At 33.3% G+C, this 17,715-nt stretch overlaps 1 protein-coding gene and 1 long non-coding RNA gene across 2 annotated transcripts; one reads left to right on the top strand and one right to left on the bottom strand.

The window, feature by feature from the left end:
* Positions 1-3,922: 3,922 nt before the first annotated feature.
* On the top strand, positions 3,923-5,128 carry LOC128224289 (short-chain collagen C4-like). Its single transcript, XM_052934103.1, has 2 exons — positions 3,923-4,007; positions 4,617-5,128. The coding sequence occupies exons 1-2, from the start codon at positions 3,923-3,925 to the stop codon at positions 5,111-5,113; spliced, it is 582 nt and encodes a 193-aa protein (XP_052790063.1). The 3' UTR covers positions 5,114-5,128.
* Positions 5,129-12,631: 7,503 nt separating this feature from the next.
* Positions 12,632-16,396, bottom strand: LOC128223663 (uncharacterized). Its single transcript, XR_008259319.1, has 4 exons — positions 16,363-16,396; positions 15,169-15,192; positions 14,562-14,692; positions 12,632-12,763 (listed from the first exon to the last, which is right to left on the bottom strand). It is a non-coding gene; the product is annotated as an uncharacterized LOC128223663 (long non-coding RNA).
* Positions 16,397-17,715: the final 1,319 nt, after the last annotated feature.

Genomic DNA, 17,715 nt, shown 5'->3' with positions numbered 1-17,715 from the left:
TGCACAGTTGATAAGATTTGCTAGAATATAAAAGCATGTAAAAAAATTCAGCTCTCGCAGTAAACTTATGACGGAAAAACTTCTAAAACAGGGTTTCAAATATTGTAAATTAAGGAAAACTTTCTCAAAATTTGTTAATGGTCATTATAATCTCATATCAAAATACAATAGTAGTCTTTAATCGATGATTGCTAATAGTAATACTCATCCCGATTTTTATTGTGATGTTTTTATAGAAAAATCGTAAAATTAAAATGTTTCCAGCAGGTAGTTGGGCGGATAGACTCAGTGAATTACTTGGATTTAAGTTAAACCGTGGATATAAAGGCAATATTTTGAAGAGCACTTGCCTTCTAGTTTTTGAAGATGAATTCCTGAAACAAAATATAGGGTTGAATATGGCATCCTTACATAACTAAGCTTTTGATTTTATGAAGATTTTGCTAATTCATGTTATCTTTTTTTGGCTGACCCGGAGTGTTTTGGCATGTTCAAATATTTTACATTTTCAAATTATTTAAATAAAAGATTAGCTAATACATGTCGCTTTTATTTTTAATAATGTTTTCTTTATTTTTTCCCAGTTTTAGTACAATAATGCTTTTTATTATGAAACTCTATGATCACACAGTTTTAAACCTTTTATTTTAAGGCAGACTGTGTGTGATGTTCATAGTTTCAAACAATGACTGCATCGTATCTTTGAAAAGCTTTTGCATTAGGTGCTCTGAATTGTATTCCTTCGTCAGCAGATAGAGTTGGGATCTCTAATCATAGAAGTACTTGGGGTATATCTATAGGTTTATTATTATTTGGTTTATTGTTAAGTTTCCTCAAGTTAATGCATACTTTGATAAAATTTACCTTTTGCGTTTAATCTTTATTTAGGATTGTTGGGATAAGAGTGAGGTTTGTGCACATAAACTGGTTTAAACCCCCAGTAAATTTACATTTTACTGACCGTTCCAAGGCGATTCCTAACACTCCTTGATAAACATAACTAGTATGTATGCACTGTGCTGCTTGTGGATTTTTGTGCTGTTCTTCCATGTTTCTTGTTTGTGATTTTATGTTCTATGTCTTTGGCGTTTACCCAGTGCTATTAAACCGGGTTTATGTTTAAACTTTTTGCTACTGAGCTTGTTTCTGTAGCTTTCCGCATACATATTGAAGACAGAAAGGTCCTATGTGCTCCGTTATTTAATGTAACTTAAAATTGTTTTGCTTTCACTCGTCATATACCATCATATCATGTCATTTAAATAAAAATCCCAAATACAATTTGGGTAAAACATTGCTTTATCACGTGACTTACATTAAACAGCGTATAATTTTTAATCAAATGTTGTGCTAGTTTTGTTCTGATATTAATATGATAGTTTCATTCACAGGTGTATGAATAGTTGTAATGACGACTTAAGTTCAGTAAAACCCAAACTTATCATTGTTAAATCTTTAAAAACAGTAATACGAATCCAACGAGTTGTAATGGTTGTTACAATTAATTGGTAGTTCATTACTTTACAAGGCCTCTAATTATTATTAACTTTAATGCAGAAAATATTGCGCAAATCCCTTAAATCTAAAGTTTTATTACCAAATAACGAGTTGTTTCAATCCAATGGGGAGGAACTTGGTTCATATGGTAATTTGTCAAGAATCGCTCTGGGCTGGTTTCAACGTTACAAACTGACCCTATAGTCGCAAGTTAATAATTCCTTGGATTGTAAGTAATCAACTTTTAGTGAATGACATATCACTGCTGACACTTGTAAAAGAATAAACTGTTGATGCTGTTTAACTTCAATTACCTGTTGAATAATATTTCAACAATATATCTTCAAATATAATAATATAGTTATTTTTTTTTTACTGCAGCTATATATAAAAGAATGCAGTTTTAATAATTGCTCTTCTTAAATTCGATGATCAGTATGTTTCTATGACCTTAAACATTGTCGTGAATTACATTTTTATTAACATTTGTATTTTAAAATCCGCCTAGATTAAAAAATACACAAATAAATTAGTGTCTTAGAAAATGAATATGATTGTTTTTTATATAAGAATATTCGGTGGTTCAATCTTCTCAGATAAAATAACAAAGATATTACTAAAGATAAAGCAAAGGTTAAAGGAAGCGATTAGTACCATTTAAACATCGAGCCAATTGAAACATTATGTCCCAATTAATGATGATTCTCAGCAGGATTTTTTTCGAACACCCACGCCATTCTCTCTGTCCATACATGCGTGAAGATCGACTGAACTCTAAAACTTTTGGTAATGTAAATGTGTTTTGTATATATTTTGAACTACTTGTTTTTATTAAGATTGGCATTCGTCGTGAATAGCTAGTATTGCATATTTTGCAATATATAAAATTTAGCAAATCATTCACATTGAAAGCAAATCCGTGGTCGATTAATAACGCGCTAGAATTCTGATCCAGATCTTGTTCAACCCTCCTCACAACAACAAGCATTATAATGGACTTAATTAAACCGAGGTCACATTGGTATAATACGTACAAAGAACCAGTAAAGTCTCTGAAATCAGAATGCATTATGCATAGGTGGATTTGTATGCAATTACAATCCGCGATTCAAAAGTAGCTTTTGATATTGTATATTTATGCTCGAGCTGGGCATTGTGTGTTTACCGCTTGAAATGACCCGATTACAAGATTTAACACTGATCAGTTTTCAACGACTGTTTTGATCGAAATTTGATGTTTCAAATTTTAAAAATCTAACGAGGTCAACATTGAACGTAGCCCCGGCGCATCCTGGTTTTTCTCGTCAAATTAAATTTATTATTTTCTATGTGGTTTGAAAATTTAACAAATTAGAACAAGACGATTAACATAAAATAAATTTGATAAGGCCCTACGATCGCACGATAGCACTTTTCTTATCTTTCTATTTTAAGAGCATGGACATTGAGTAATAGAAAAGTCATATTAGTTTGTCTGAAGATAACAAGTTGGCAAAAGCAAGAACATCAGACATGATGGCGGTTGCCCATATTACGTTGCTTCATTTACTTGCTCTTATATTGTGGATACATCCAACTTTAGGAGAGGAAATTGATCAGACAAAACGCGTTCTACTCCACGCAAATGACGACATTGCGGCGGCTGTGCAGTTGCTGACCACTCAAAACAATCAACTGACCGCTGCGGTTAACCACCTGACCACTCAAGTCAACCAGCAGAGCACGGACATTGCTAGCTTACAATCAATGATAGGATCTTCAAGCAAAGATGGAGGTAAGCATTATTGTTTGGGAAAACGCAGATAAAGTAATATTAGTATTAGATAGGCAAAATTATTCATATAAGACATAAACGGCAAAAACAAAATGTCACGATTATTACAGCTAACACAGCGCAATTTGAATTTAAATATCAGTTAAATACGCGCGTATCTTGTTTCTTTTTCGATGGTAGTTTTTCTACTGCAACTGTGTAATTATTAAAATAATGTTTGAATAACAAAATGTTCCCGTTATCCATAGAAACGAGACCAAGACAGTGTTCAGTATGACTCCCATGGTTAAAATATTGTATTCCTAGATTATGGCGTCACGATATAATGCTATTTTATTCACGCGATTATCAAAATAACGCCTGATAAAGTTGCATATAATGTCAATTTAAGTACAACATAGACCAAATACAGGTTTACTAAAACACTCTTTTCAAATACCATTTCAGCGATCACTATTGTGAAATAAATTTTAATAGTATACTGTCATACAACAAAGATTTTCTGCATAGCTTTCTCTACATTTTCCAATTGCTTGAAGAGATTTTTAGTGTTTGATTTGTCTAAGTCATTATGCCTTTAAACAGGACCCTGATACACTTAAAGGTTACTGGGGTTTTCACTATAGTGTTCATTTTGTAATTTAATCGTTTATGACGTTTTCCCTTCCGGGTGCCGTGTACGTGAGATGGGGACGAACTACATGCCCGACAAATGGAACTGATCTGGTGTACACGGGTATACGGATATACTTTTTCTGTCAAGACAAACTTTTTTATACATAGACGCGGGACCAATTCTATGAAATATATCAATTTACGTATCTTGACATCTAAAACTCTCCACTAGAGCTTTATCAAAATTAAATCATAGGGTGAAAACATTTAACGTTATTTTACGTCCGCATATACTTTATTATTTAGATTTTATTCAAGAAAACAACAACAATAAAAACTCATTTTTGTTGAAAAGAAGTGATATCCTATATATCACATACACTGAAGTTAACACATCAATAGGTGTGTAAGACCTTTAAAACTATGTATTTTTATGATAGAGACTACATTGCTGTGGTACATGTTTTGATAATAATTAAAGTTTCCATAGAAGTGCTATAGAAAAGCGGGTTTAAAAACATTGCCAGTGTCGATGACACTGTACAATGGGCATGCACAAATCAGCTTGTTGTATACGGGCACGCGTTGGTGATAATACAATGTTGAACAATATAAATACTTACCTTATCGTGAAATTCACTTACATAAGCGTTGTTGTTCTTAACTAGGCATTTGTTTTCATAAATATCGTTAGTCTAAACACCGCTTATATCATATGTTCTTTTTTAAGGTTACACTGCAGGAAATAGCTATAATCAGGGCGGTGCTGCCGAATACCTTTGCCGGACTTCAGAACCTATCTGGAGCGTTTATGACGACACTGCACAGAGATATTCATCCAAGGTCTATGGCACTGAATACGAGTTCGAACTTTACACGAACGGAGGAGCCCAGTTCTTTGGCAAGAATCTTTTCAACCATGACGCCCCTTGTGCAGTCTGTCACACGTCTCGACGAACCACCATCATGATCCCTGGCAGGAACCAGTGTTACCCCGGGTGGACAAAGGAATACTCTGGCTATCTGGTGTCTACTTTGTCAGGGTATTCAGGCTACTCATCCCCTTCAAACTACGCATGCTTAGATTCTGACGCCGAGTTTGAAAGTGCAGACTATGAAGACAAAGATGGAAAGCTGATGTACCTTGTCGAATCCATTTGTGGATCCCTTCGATGTCCACCGTATGTAAATTATCGTGAATTAACATGTGTTGTGTGCAGCAAATAAATATACAATAATTAATTGTCTTCTTGAAGAATAATAAAACAGAAGGCTGGGCTTAACGAACGTTTTGAGTATTTGATCACACATTATAAAATAGCTGCCTTATACTGATGGTACTAATGTCATTTAGAAAGAAACTGTTTTAAGGAAACAAATGTTTAATTTCTACCGAACAAATATTACACACCGGCTTTTTGTCTTATTGATGGAATATATGTAATATCACGTCCAACTCTTAGGCTAGTTGAAATAAGGAATACAACACACTGCAGTTATTCTATCTACAGTGTAACTATGTTAATACATTTTGTTATCGCCAAATTATCCTTTCAATTAGTACTAACAACCTTTTTACCATGCCTTTTACCATTTTAACAACGCATTATTTTCTTGTATGACGTCATTTTAACATTTCGCAATAATACTTGTTATGAAGTGATGTTAGCATAGTAGAAAGCGGCAGTGTTGCAAATGGTGGAATACGGACACATGTGTTATGCGATAGGTATTGCTAAAAGATTTATGACGCGTACACAATAGAAACAATTTCGATGAAATTACACCAGCGAAATGGATTAGGAAAAAAGTTTATTTATAAGTGAAAAGTAGTTGCAGAAACTATAATTATTTTTAAATCTGAAATAACTGTTTCAATAAAAATGTGTTAAGTATGACGAAACATACAAATATAGTCCGTTATCTAACTTATGTTTCCTTACTGCACGAATATGTATATGTTTTGATAGATGGCCTTCATTGAGAAATCTTAAAATATGCTTTCCTAAAAGAACGAATAAAACGCGGTGAAAATGTTCAATCAAAGACTGATGACCTATTTATGCTGTATTTATCAGTTTCAACTTTACTAAGTTCGCTTGTGTTATTGTATACATGTTTTGAAACATAATATAAGAAACTGGAAACAGTAAAAAAGAGAGCAACCATAACGATTTATTTTCCAGAAAAAAGCTTTTTATTCACCCTAGTTTTATAATACAATAGCTACGGTAGAACAATGGCCATACTCCTTCTTAATGAACTCTGTTTAATAATTTGAGGAACCGATCGCTAGTTAATTTGAATATCTAGATAATTTCATGGTTTTGTGCCGAAATTTTATTCAGGAATGTTGTTTGGATTTTTACTCATTACCCCGTCATTTAAAACTGGCAGAAGAAAGAATATGAATGAATACACGTGAACAATTGCCAAAGAATGAATACTATAATAGAAAATAATTACAATTTGTTCAGTAACCACCACACAGGCTATCATTTAAAACAGCATTTTCGAAATGTAACCAACATTTTCAAATTAACTGTTTATTACATATAAAAAGCATTTCTAACAAGCGCGACTGACATATTACAATCCTCCTAATGTGCGTTTCAAACAAAGGCAGCATCAATGACATATTCAGTGGCTTAAATTTGATCGAGATCATGTTTAAAGAAGGCAAGTGGCTATGCCGTACAACAAGAGTAATAAATGATTTGATAAAGACGATAATGTTTATGGAATATCATTGAATAACGACCTCACTGAAAGTCAAACGTCCTGTAGTCTCTATTTCAAAAGTAAGTAATTACTTTCACACATACATTTGAACCTGCTGTACTCTTTGTCCATGGTGTTTCCAATTTAAGAACACACTTTGAGATAACATCACAGAGTAAAGTTCAATTTAGGAAACCCAGTGACGGTAAACTACCTTATTTGTCTTAATAAAAGTTTGGTACTAAGTAACACTTTGTCTGCATTTTTCCAGGGGTGTTCGGGGTGTGCAATATGGGGCAGAACTACTTGTCTACTGGAACTGATCTCGGTTATACTGGTGTGCATTTATCGATCTTTTTCTTTTCTTTTTGCGACTCGAATGAATTCCCTTTTATTTTCCAGGAAACATATGTGCTACCAGGGATCGGGGCACCCCCTGGTACCACTTACATATATACATAATAAATATGACCAATCATTATCAGGGGCGTAGCTAGTCCTCTATTCATGTTGATTCATAATTGTGCTAGGGAGGTTCGGGGGCATGCCCCTTCGGAAGTTTTTGAATACCATGGTGCAATCTAGTGCGTTCTGGGCGTTCTGAGGTGCTTTATTTAGTACTGGAAACGGACAGTTTTATCAGCAAGTTTTTTTGTCAGAATCATGTGGAATCAGCCGCGTACTTACGTATATGCAACTTCGCGCCTGACTGTGTTTCAACATAGGAAGTGTTTCAAAGAAAACTATCAGATATACATAAATTTTGTAGCAGCAATACATTAATGCAGTAGCTCAATAAATATCGTGTAATGTAGCATCCTTTACGTGTTACTTCTTTATCTTGAAATGTACTACTTCCGTGCGCTACGAATTTATGCAGTGTTTATTTTGTGTCAAGTTATTTTCTTTTTTCATGCAAAGATTTTTATGGAATACGTAGGATGGATACTTGAATATACTCCATACATTGATATATATATATATACTGTTTATCTGTCTGAGTAATGACTTTAATTGTTATAAATTTTTTATCAACATTTAACATGGATAAATGCATGTACATTTTAATTAGCATAACATTATATCACAATATTTACAGAGTGTCATGAATATTCAAGCTTAGATTTTGTGGCTATGCATCATTTTATGTATTCAATTTATTTATTTTTTCTCTTTCATGTGATACACAGGGATGTTGATCTTTGATTCTTTTCTCTATTGATTTAGTTATCAAAATCAAAAACACTGCTGAACAGATCAGATTCATTGAGTAAAGACACTTGTCGCTGCCTTCAGGTATGGAACAAAAACATTTTTTGAAGGCGTTGATGTTTTGACTCCAATATGTATGCGAAAAACTACAGAAACAAGCTCAGTAGCAAAAAGTTAAAACATAAAACCGGTTGAATGGCACTTGGTAAACGCCAAACCTTAAAATTGTAGTGGCAGGGTTCTCAAAATGTTTGAGTTGAACAGGCCAAATTGAATTTGTAACAGGCTTTCGAGGGGGGCCCGAGGGCATGCCCCCCCCCGACTTTTTTTAAAACAAGAATGCAATTTCCTGCATTTTGAGCTATTTAGGGCTTTTCAAGGAGTTCTGAAGTGAATAAATAATTTAAAAAAAACCCACTTATAATTCGGACATACATACATATTTTGCGAATCCTATCAGTTCATTCATATTTGCAGTGAATTCAATTATTTCGGCCGTGATTTTAAGTTTCTCACACGACGATTATTGACTATAATTTTTCCGGTAATCTTACAATCTAGACGCAGACGCGGTAAACACGGTAGATGGTTAACTAGCCTAGAGAAAAATGGGATCATACGGTATTCGAATAAGCGATTTAAATACAATACATTGCCACGCGACTTTAATCTCCAGTTCAACTTACCGGTATTAAAACATGTATTGAAATGTGTCGTACATGTCGGCTGCATATCAAACGGAAAAATGTGGTGTGCTCGTGCTCTGACGTCAGAAAGTGTATCGTTTGATCTGCAGCCGACATGCACGACACATGGCAATACATGTGTTAATAAGTTATCCTTTCACAGGTATTTGTGATGGGATGGGACTTGCATTAGGCGAAATAAATAACAATTGATTATTGCGGATTAATTATTGTAACGATTAATGGAATGTGTCTTAAAACCTGCCATTTAGCCTGTGTATACGCAAAGCCTAATCATTACATTAGTAAAAAGTAAGTTTTATTTCTGACGAGGAAAAAATAAACTCGGCGAACAATATTCGAAATATTTGCATTAAACAGTCAGCAAAATGTGTCTCCTGTGATCTACCAAGTGTTTGGACCGATTACACCTATCTGCAATCGCGGCTATTAAGAAGATATCGAGTGTTCATCGTAGCGAAACATCTATTTTAGCAGATGGTCGCGTAAATCTGATGTTTGTAATTTTGCCACTTTTATTGGGGTGTCTATGTTCTTTTTTTGACATCGACAATGTTTTCTTCTATACGCTGAAGTAAGAATAGATACTCAGTATTAAAATAGGTCAGAAAAGAATGTGACCTTATGGTTTCTACAACAATTCTAACCGGCCGATTTCTGGTTTTAACCGGTCAAATAGGCCGGCGGCCGGTTCATTTTGAAAACCCTGTCAGTACGAGTATTTTAATAGTTCTTTAATTAAAAACCTTTTACACTCATCGTTTTATTATCTTAATCTTACGCAAACACTTTTAATGACTGTACATTTAATGAATTCTTTGATCTTTAATATTTCACATGGCATATTGTAGTACGTGTACAATATTTTTATATTACCCGTTATTTTTTTATTACAGCTTCATCTGATAATCGACCCCTAAAACAATAAATAGTCATAGTTAAATTGAGTACTGTTTTCAATGTTCTAGTTGAATATATGGCCCCAATTTCTCTTAAGTCCCTTATCACAGGATTAAGCTAATCTCACTATATTTGTTGTCCTATAAAATGCGTTATATTTACTTCTTTTAGAGTTTTTAGAATTTTGAAGGAATAATCTGTATGATAATCAGAATAAACCATTTTTCATTTATCAAAATCCCTTTTCAGTATGTATTTTAGCTAATTGAAATAAGCGACTAAAGCCTGTTAAGCTTAAGAAGTTTCGAGAAATTGGGGCCTGATTTACTAAATTGTAGACTTTGTCCTACATTGCTTTAACAACTGAACGATTCCAAAAAGAGATGAATTAATGTCTCTATTTTTTATGGCAGATATAACATAACTTATATCTTGATAATTTCATTACGGCTAGGCGATGCTCTGTGAAAATTATGTTTTATAAGTACTTGCATTGAAACTGCCGATCACCCAGAGATCCATTTGAGCTTAAAATATGGTTCCAATTTAAATTCGTATTGTTTAAACTTGCTTCCAAATGTATTTCGCTTGGTTTTTACTTACTTTGTCGTTAAAGATTAAATTGTTTAAAATAGTTTTAACTCTAAGTTCACTACCTTTAATGTCTTTATTTATTTTGTTTTGTAATTAGAGAGTATCCATATCAATTTTTAAATAACCATTCTGTGTTGATTCAAACACCCTCCCCAATTTTAGTGTGTCAACAATTTTTTTAGGAATGCTCTTTTTATTATTGTCCATTCATCTATCTAATTGTGTTTGATTTTTTATCTACAGGGTAAACTTTCAGTTGATACGTAATCATTTTTTGTTAAAAAAACCATACATCTTAAATTGTTTTAATCCCGCTTTTACTAAAATTTGCAATAAAAAGTGGCTTACTTAAAAATATTTTTTTATTTTGTGATTCCTAAATAATGGAGTGTAAAGGACTTCATTAGTAGTCATACTGTGAAAATCTGTAAGAATTTTCCCTAGGATTCCATTCTTTCCAAGTAATATTTCGGTATTTTTTTATAAGCTTCTTTTCTATTTCTGAACATATACAAATGGAATTATTTGTGTTCAAGCTCTTATCTAATATGCCAAGATAAAACTGCCCTACGTTGTTTCATACTTTGAGTGAATAATTTTATGAATCATTCTTATTTGTAATGCTTGTTTATAGTCAGTAATGCTACATATATTTACTCCTCCATGATCGTTTTCCTGCTTCAGTGCATCTCTGGCTACTTGCGACTTTTTGCCATTCCAAATCAAATTATTCATTATTTGTTCTAGTTCGTTAGAAAAGAATTGTGCATACCTTTATCTTTATTATATTTAAGTTAAAGGAATAAGCTATTAATTTTTCATTTTCTGTTTTTAGTTTAGCCCTTGACCTTATTTGCGCAGCCTTTGCCTAATATGTATAGCTATCTTTTATTTTTTCTGATAACGATTGTATTTCGGAGCATATGCCATATGTCAGATATTTTTGTTTTAATTGTTCTTTTTCTTTTTCTAACTGCTTGAAGCCAGGTTTAGTTTTATTCAGTTCCTTACAGAAGTTTATTGATATTTCTTTGATTCTTATCTTTGCAATTTCCCACCATGATTCTGGTGTTGAAAAGTTGCATTATTGTTGTGTCCATTCTCTCCAAAACGTATAACATATTAACGATTTTCAAGTATACTAGTGTTCATTTTCCATCGATCTGCCCTCTTGTTTCCGTTTCGATTGCTAATTTGATTGAAATGGCATCATGATCTGAAAGAGGAAAACGTTCTTTAGTACAACTGTCAATTTAACTATGATTTTGGATGTTAAATATAATCAATTCGTGAGTAGGATTTGTTTGTATTAAAAGTTATTATTCAACCTTTTTAATTTCAAATTATTTGGTTTTCAACAAGTTCTGGTTCAAAACTCACGTTTTCAATTTTGAGGAAGGGGGAGAAACTTCAATAGATGTTAAAAGTAGATCAAAACTGATATGTTCACTCCTTAGTGAAAATATCAAATTAACATTTTCACTATTGTTATTTCACTGATAAATTTCGATATTCCATCGAAAAGCAATAAACAAGTCCCCCATTCACTTCAAATTATTTGGGTCATGCTGTTTTGTTTTCCTTTTGCGTCAACCTTTGTTTGCGAAACCTAGATACCTATTCAAAACATACACAAAGTCATTTCAATTTTTTTCTTCAAAAAATAATAATACTTCTCTCAGATTATACAAACTGCACCACTTTAGATGTTTTAAAATAAACAAATGTCTGGATGTAGTGTTAGATGACGAATTGATTGCTCGGGGTCATTTGACGCTTACCCTTGCATTCGTTTCATTGTTATCGAGCGCCCTTTATGTATGGTTGTCTTCTTCAAAGAAGTTTGGTAAATCGAAGATAACTCAGTTTATTTGAGCTTACCAAATATGTTTGTGTTGTTTTTACGGAGCTCAAATCTTAAAAGGCCACTTAACAATATCACAGCATGACACGTCTTCACTGTATTATGTTAATTGTAATGAAGGCACAAGGGTACCTAAACATTTGGTCGCCATTATGGTTTGATTTAATTGATTTCATTTGTTTTAATTTAATTTAAATGTGTAGCGGCGGGTTGGGGTAGGGGTGGTGGTGTGAGGTTATCACTCCCCTCCACACCCCGTTCATCGAACGCAGTCTACACCGCTTACGGAGCCCTGCCTTCGGTCTTTTACCAGAGTTTGACTGAGAGTTTTTGAGAGTCGTAAAACTCTTAGACAAACCTATTCACAAAACGGCCGTCTGACGCAGCACTGAGAAAACTCTCTTTTGAAACAGGTTTGACAAGGCGTTTGATGAAACTAATCAACTTATCAAACTCCGGTAATAAAACAAAGGTGTGGCTCTTAAAGCGGCAAAGACTGCTGTTTGTTTCATAAAAATAGTGTAGTTAAGAAAAATTATCTGTGATTTAAGGCTGCATTTAAAGCAAAATGTTGCCTTACGACGTAGCATACATGACGTAATTTATGACATGGTATACACACACTGAGATAGACAATCTGCAGTAGCACAATAGGTGCATCTGCACGTTAAAACAATATCTGTTTGTTTGGTCGGTGCAGCATTTTTATCAATAAATATATTGGGAAGAAATAACAAATGCAATAAGTTTATCTTGAAGAATATATTTTAGCAACGAATTATTGCAACATAAAAGCGAAAATTTCAGTTCATAGTATTATGCATGTATAGTTCGCTTTGATTAGAGATCGCAATGACCACAGCGATATTCATAGCCACTCTGAAAAATAACACAAAACAAACACATTACATAATTATAATCTACGAACATACACAAATAAATGTGATTCTACCTATGAAGACCTAATATCAAAATCAATTACTCTCACAAATTGTTTAATAAGTTCGTTAGTTCGATAAGGGATTTATGTACTCAGCAAACATGAATGATTTTAGTTCAATACGGACTTTTCCTTTTTAAAGCTTTGTTGAAACAGTTCTTGTTTCTCAAAAAGGGTAAACAAATACAAATACGTTATTCGCAGGTGTAAGTTTGTGTCTACAGACTAATTTTAATAAATACTGATACTTTGATACAAAGTGCGTTCATTTGAAAAGTAGAAATGTTAATAATCAGTAGCGACATGACGTAGCCGAGCATGCAAACCATTTGACAAAGATTCTTCAAGTTCATGGACCAAAGCTTTCATGTGAATTTTTATCAGAGCTACACACATTAAACTGTTGTTAAAAAGTAAACCATTTCCAACTACGGCTGATGTTTTATTAGTCTGAAATTACTTATCTGATCAAATATAAAAATAGTTCTTATACATCTCTCGAGTCGTTCAACTATTCATACTAGCACGCCGATTCTTTTGTACATGTCCCCTATTCAACAGAATTAAACTACAACTTCACATATCTTGCAAAACTATATGCGTTCATCTTAACTATGTCTATTTCACATTTCTACTCTTATCAAAACTTGCTGCATTTCAAACTCACTTTTCGTATGAGCCTTATCAGTACTGCAACAAACTGTAAATCAACAGTTACACAGCACGAAGCATCATTACGGCCCGGTCTCTAGTAATGTACATCAATACATATCGGGGTGTTAAAACACAACGGCAAGGAAAGTTACAGATATATTTTTTCCACAGCCCAAAGATCAAGGTCTTCCCTACAGTAACTATTGTTATCAAAGAACCACTGCACTTTCGCAATGATTGAGAGGTGATCCCTGAATACCACTTGTTAAATATGCCGTAGCCATGCTGACCACTCAAACTCCTTCTAGCTGTCTACTTATTACAAACTGATTCAGTCATACTCTACTCTATCAGAGTTTCAATTCAGAATAACTACTCACAGTACAATCACGCCTGATATACCTAATAACGTGTCCATTTGAAAACTATACTGGGGATATCACCTCGTCATATTTACCTACAAACTCACTATATTTATCAGTTTTCGATTCCTAATGCCCATAAGACCCTTAAAAAATACATCTACTGACAATCCTAAATAAAATGTTAATATCAATATTTATGCGAAAAGCTAAAACAAAAACTAAAATTTTGACTTATTCTTATAAAGATAATTTAACTAAATTGCATTATCTATCATAACCATTTAACTATTACACCATATCTGACTATCTAAAAGGCGTCAAGAACAGCGACGAAAGCAATCAATGTGACGTTTGATTTAACTCAAACGCCGTTTAATTGTTGTGTTTATGACATTATTCAAAAATTCTGCTAACTAATTCTAACCAACGAGACTAATAAAACCATCTATGCTACCTACAAGTCATTCAGAAATATATTTGTGTATTCAATATATCGGCGTTACCAAAACAAAGGGAAACAACACACGACGGAGGTTACAAACAATGAAATTGTCGTCACACTTTGTATTCTTAACACAGTTATTTTATAAAATCATTTACAGTAGCCAGCTACATTGTATATGAAAAATCTCTATGTTGCCTATAATTCAAAAATATATCTTCTTAAAGTCTAATAAAATGGGCCAATAAGTTTAAACACCCATGTGCGCAAACTTACCCCATAGCAATAGCAAATGTTGTAACATGGCCCAGATGTCCCACAGCAACCACCACCAGTTTGGCCTTGGACGAAACAACTGCTGTCACACAGGCCAAGTTGACACGACAATCGCTTCGAGTGTGATTTAGCTGAACCAGTATTTCAAAAGTTATCTTGTGTTGGGTGAAGATAATCTAACATGAAATACTACACTGTATTGCGATGAAACGTCACCAATAGTAGCGTAAAAAATGTTATCCAGGTATAACGACGTCAGTCACGACTCAGACATTCATAGACTTGATCAGATTTAACGCGTTAATCTGATTTACAAAATAAGAACACGCAGGTCCAATAAGGTATTTTTTAATTTACACGGTATTCTAGCCATTCTTAGTGTAACTGGTTAAGCCAAGGTTAAATACTAGTGAAGTCTGTACCGAATTTGATTAAGTCACGTATGGCCATAGCATGTTTAAACGCTTTATATTCTGTTAGACTAGAACGGTATTTAAGTATTAACTTCTAAAATATTTTATCGAAACTTTCGGACACACACAAACATTATTTATGATACACATATGCCATATTCAAAGATTCTACTGAGTGGGGACCTTGCATTTACCTTTTGGAGCAGCAGCAACCAATGCTGAAAAGGAAAACAACAGGTTAAGGTATAGAATACTCAATGAATAGCAATTTGGATATATAGCGGCAGTGCATCATCTTAGTATTATTAGCTCGTCTATATAGTATTCGAAGGAATTTTGCCGATTGTCATAACCTGTGTGTCGTAAAAGGTACCGTCTGTGCCGTTGCCGACGCTGGCGTGCAAACACAGTAGCGTTTGCTTGAAATAAAATAACGTAAGACTTTAAAAATTAGAGAAATTACGCCCTTTGTACATAGGCACATAGCTTTATTGATTTGACCAAAACATTTAAAAATAAATGGTCAGATATTAAAATTTCAGATTAAATAAAAACAACAACAAAAACAACAAAAATGGTTCCTACAATGTATAGGAGGTCATTTATTGATCATAATTCGTTAAAAAAATAAAAGTGCTATACAACTGAGTTCGGGTGCATGTTGATGCCATATCTGAAGGGACTCGTTCACGTTTGAATATAAAATCAGACATCTCAGATTTATATCAGAACCATACTGTTGAACATTATTTAAAAGTTTGACACAAAATTATTTCTTTTATGCTGACATTTGTTACGCTTTTCAAAATTTAACTATTTTAAAATCGGATTTAACAACATAAAATCCATGTGAGTGAATCTCTTTAAATGTCTTTTCTAGATTTGGTTAATCTGAAAGTGCATTTGCTCGCAAATAGTTGACAAATGTGTTCTGAAATTTGCGTGTAAAACAGCTACCTCTTTGATATGTTAAAAAAACGTCTTGCCAAACATTATGATTTTTGATATATATTAGTGATGAAACGATTATCGAGTACAATCGATAAATCGTCGCTGACATTGCTATCATTTTGCAATTGTGTGCTATTATTAAGTATGTGTTGTGTTTTTTTTTTTCGTTCAGTTATTAAAGACAGAAAAAGGTTATGAAAACTGTTGCAAAAAGCATGACTATAGCATCACACGTACTGATTCCAGATTTAACCATTTAAATGATCATGATGATACTGTGTATAAAGAATGTATTCCTTACTGATATTACGAACTTTCGATTATTGTCCGATAGTAAATCGAAATGCTTGGTCCGATTCGATTCGATTATTGATAGCAAATGGAGTCCGATTTTCAAACACTAATATATATAACAGAACAGATCTAAAACAACTTACCAACGCACAGAATAATAAGCAGCAGCTTCATGTTGGTCTGAAAAAGAGAATATGTGTCTTTGCATCTTATTCTATAAATACAATGTTAGTATCTTAAAAATGTTTGATACTACTCATTCAGGCTGTGGTAAAATATAATCATCAATTAATTATCTTAAAGCCATTTAAAATACCTGTATAAAAGCAAAGCAAAAATATATGACATATTAAATTATCGTGACACTTAAAAAACGAACATTTGATATAAAGCTAAGCTAACATATATACATGTAATAGTGAATGAACATTTTAAATAACACCGCACGTCTTCAAGAGTCATACATAGCGGTTTTCTAAGACAAGATAATTTTTCAACAGTTAAGCATTGTCGGCAATGTCTCCTATGCTAGAAAAGCGCTCCTGTGACTTTTGAGTTACGCGTCCTTAGATATCCCTTCCTATGTGTTTCACCTCGTCAATCGGCAAATAGTGTTGGCTTCCAACAGCCTTTGCTATATATATAAGAATTGTCTACGTGACACTCTTATCGTTGTGGACATGAAAACAACACCTAAGAGTTTAATAACAACCCTCCCGTGGTTTGAATTTGGTTCAGGCCAACAATATAAGTGTTCAACCTGCACGTTTGTGGAATCCAAAATGAATTTATAAAGTTATTTTGGCTTCGAGATTCAGTGATTAACAATGACTTTTTAAGTTCCATCTCAAAATTGTTGACACTAGCCTTTACTTATTTATGTAAACATCCACAAAAACAAGCTCAGTAGCCAACAGTTTTAACATAATTTAATGGCACAGAGTAAACGCCAAAGACATAGAACATAAAAACAAAGAATCACAAACAAGAAACATAAAACAACAACACAGAACTCCACAAACAACACAGTGCATCTATATTTTATAAAAAACTAGGTATGTTTATTAAGGATTGTTAGGTACCGCCATGGAACGGTTACTTTAAATTCTACTTGCGTTTTAAAAAGAAAATGTTCAATATTGGCGCACTAATACAGCAATGTTTATAAATAGGTCGTAACAAGAGTTCTTATTGGTCCAGTAAAGTCTGGTTCATTCTGATAAATATATAAATCCCCACTTAAAACTGCCAGCGTCTTTTCAATAGCTTCAATAGAACAATAGGTTGATGTTTACCACAATATTTAAAGATGCACTATTACTCCCAAATAAGATTTAACACGTTTAATACAATTGTTTTAATATACCTAAAACTTAAGGATGAACATATGTCGAAAACAACGGTTCTTGTGAAGAATACCGAGTTTATTTAAAAAAAAATGTGTAGAAACCACGGTATTTCTATCTTATGAAACAATATTAAATCGCAGTAAATCC

The sequence above is a fragment of the Mya arenaria genome, chromosome 17 (assembly GCF_026914265.1).
Source record: "Mya arenaria isolate MELC-2E11 chromosome 17, ASM2691426v1".
NCBI classification, from domain to species: Eukaryota; Metazoa; Mollusca; class Bivalvia; order Myida; family Myidae; genus Mya; species Mya arenaria.
Note: the sequence above shows the minus strand (reverse complement) of the source record. Positions and strands in the feature narration are given on the sequence as shown.

Excerpts from the sequence above, each read along its gene's own strand:
- LOC128224289 (XM_052934103.1), top strand. The coding sequence starts at position 3,923 with ATGACGTTTTCCCTTCCGGGTGCCGTGTACGTGAGATGGGGACGAACT. Across the intron at positions 4,008-4,616 it reads AACTGATCTGGTGTACACGG|GTTACACTGCAGGAAATAGC; the intron begins GTATACGGATAT and ends TTCTTTTTTAAG.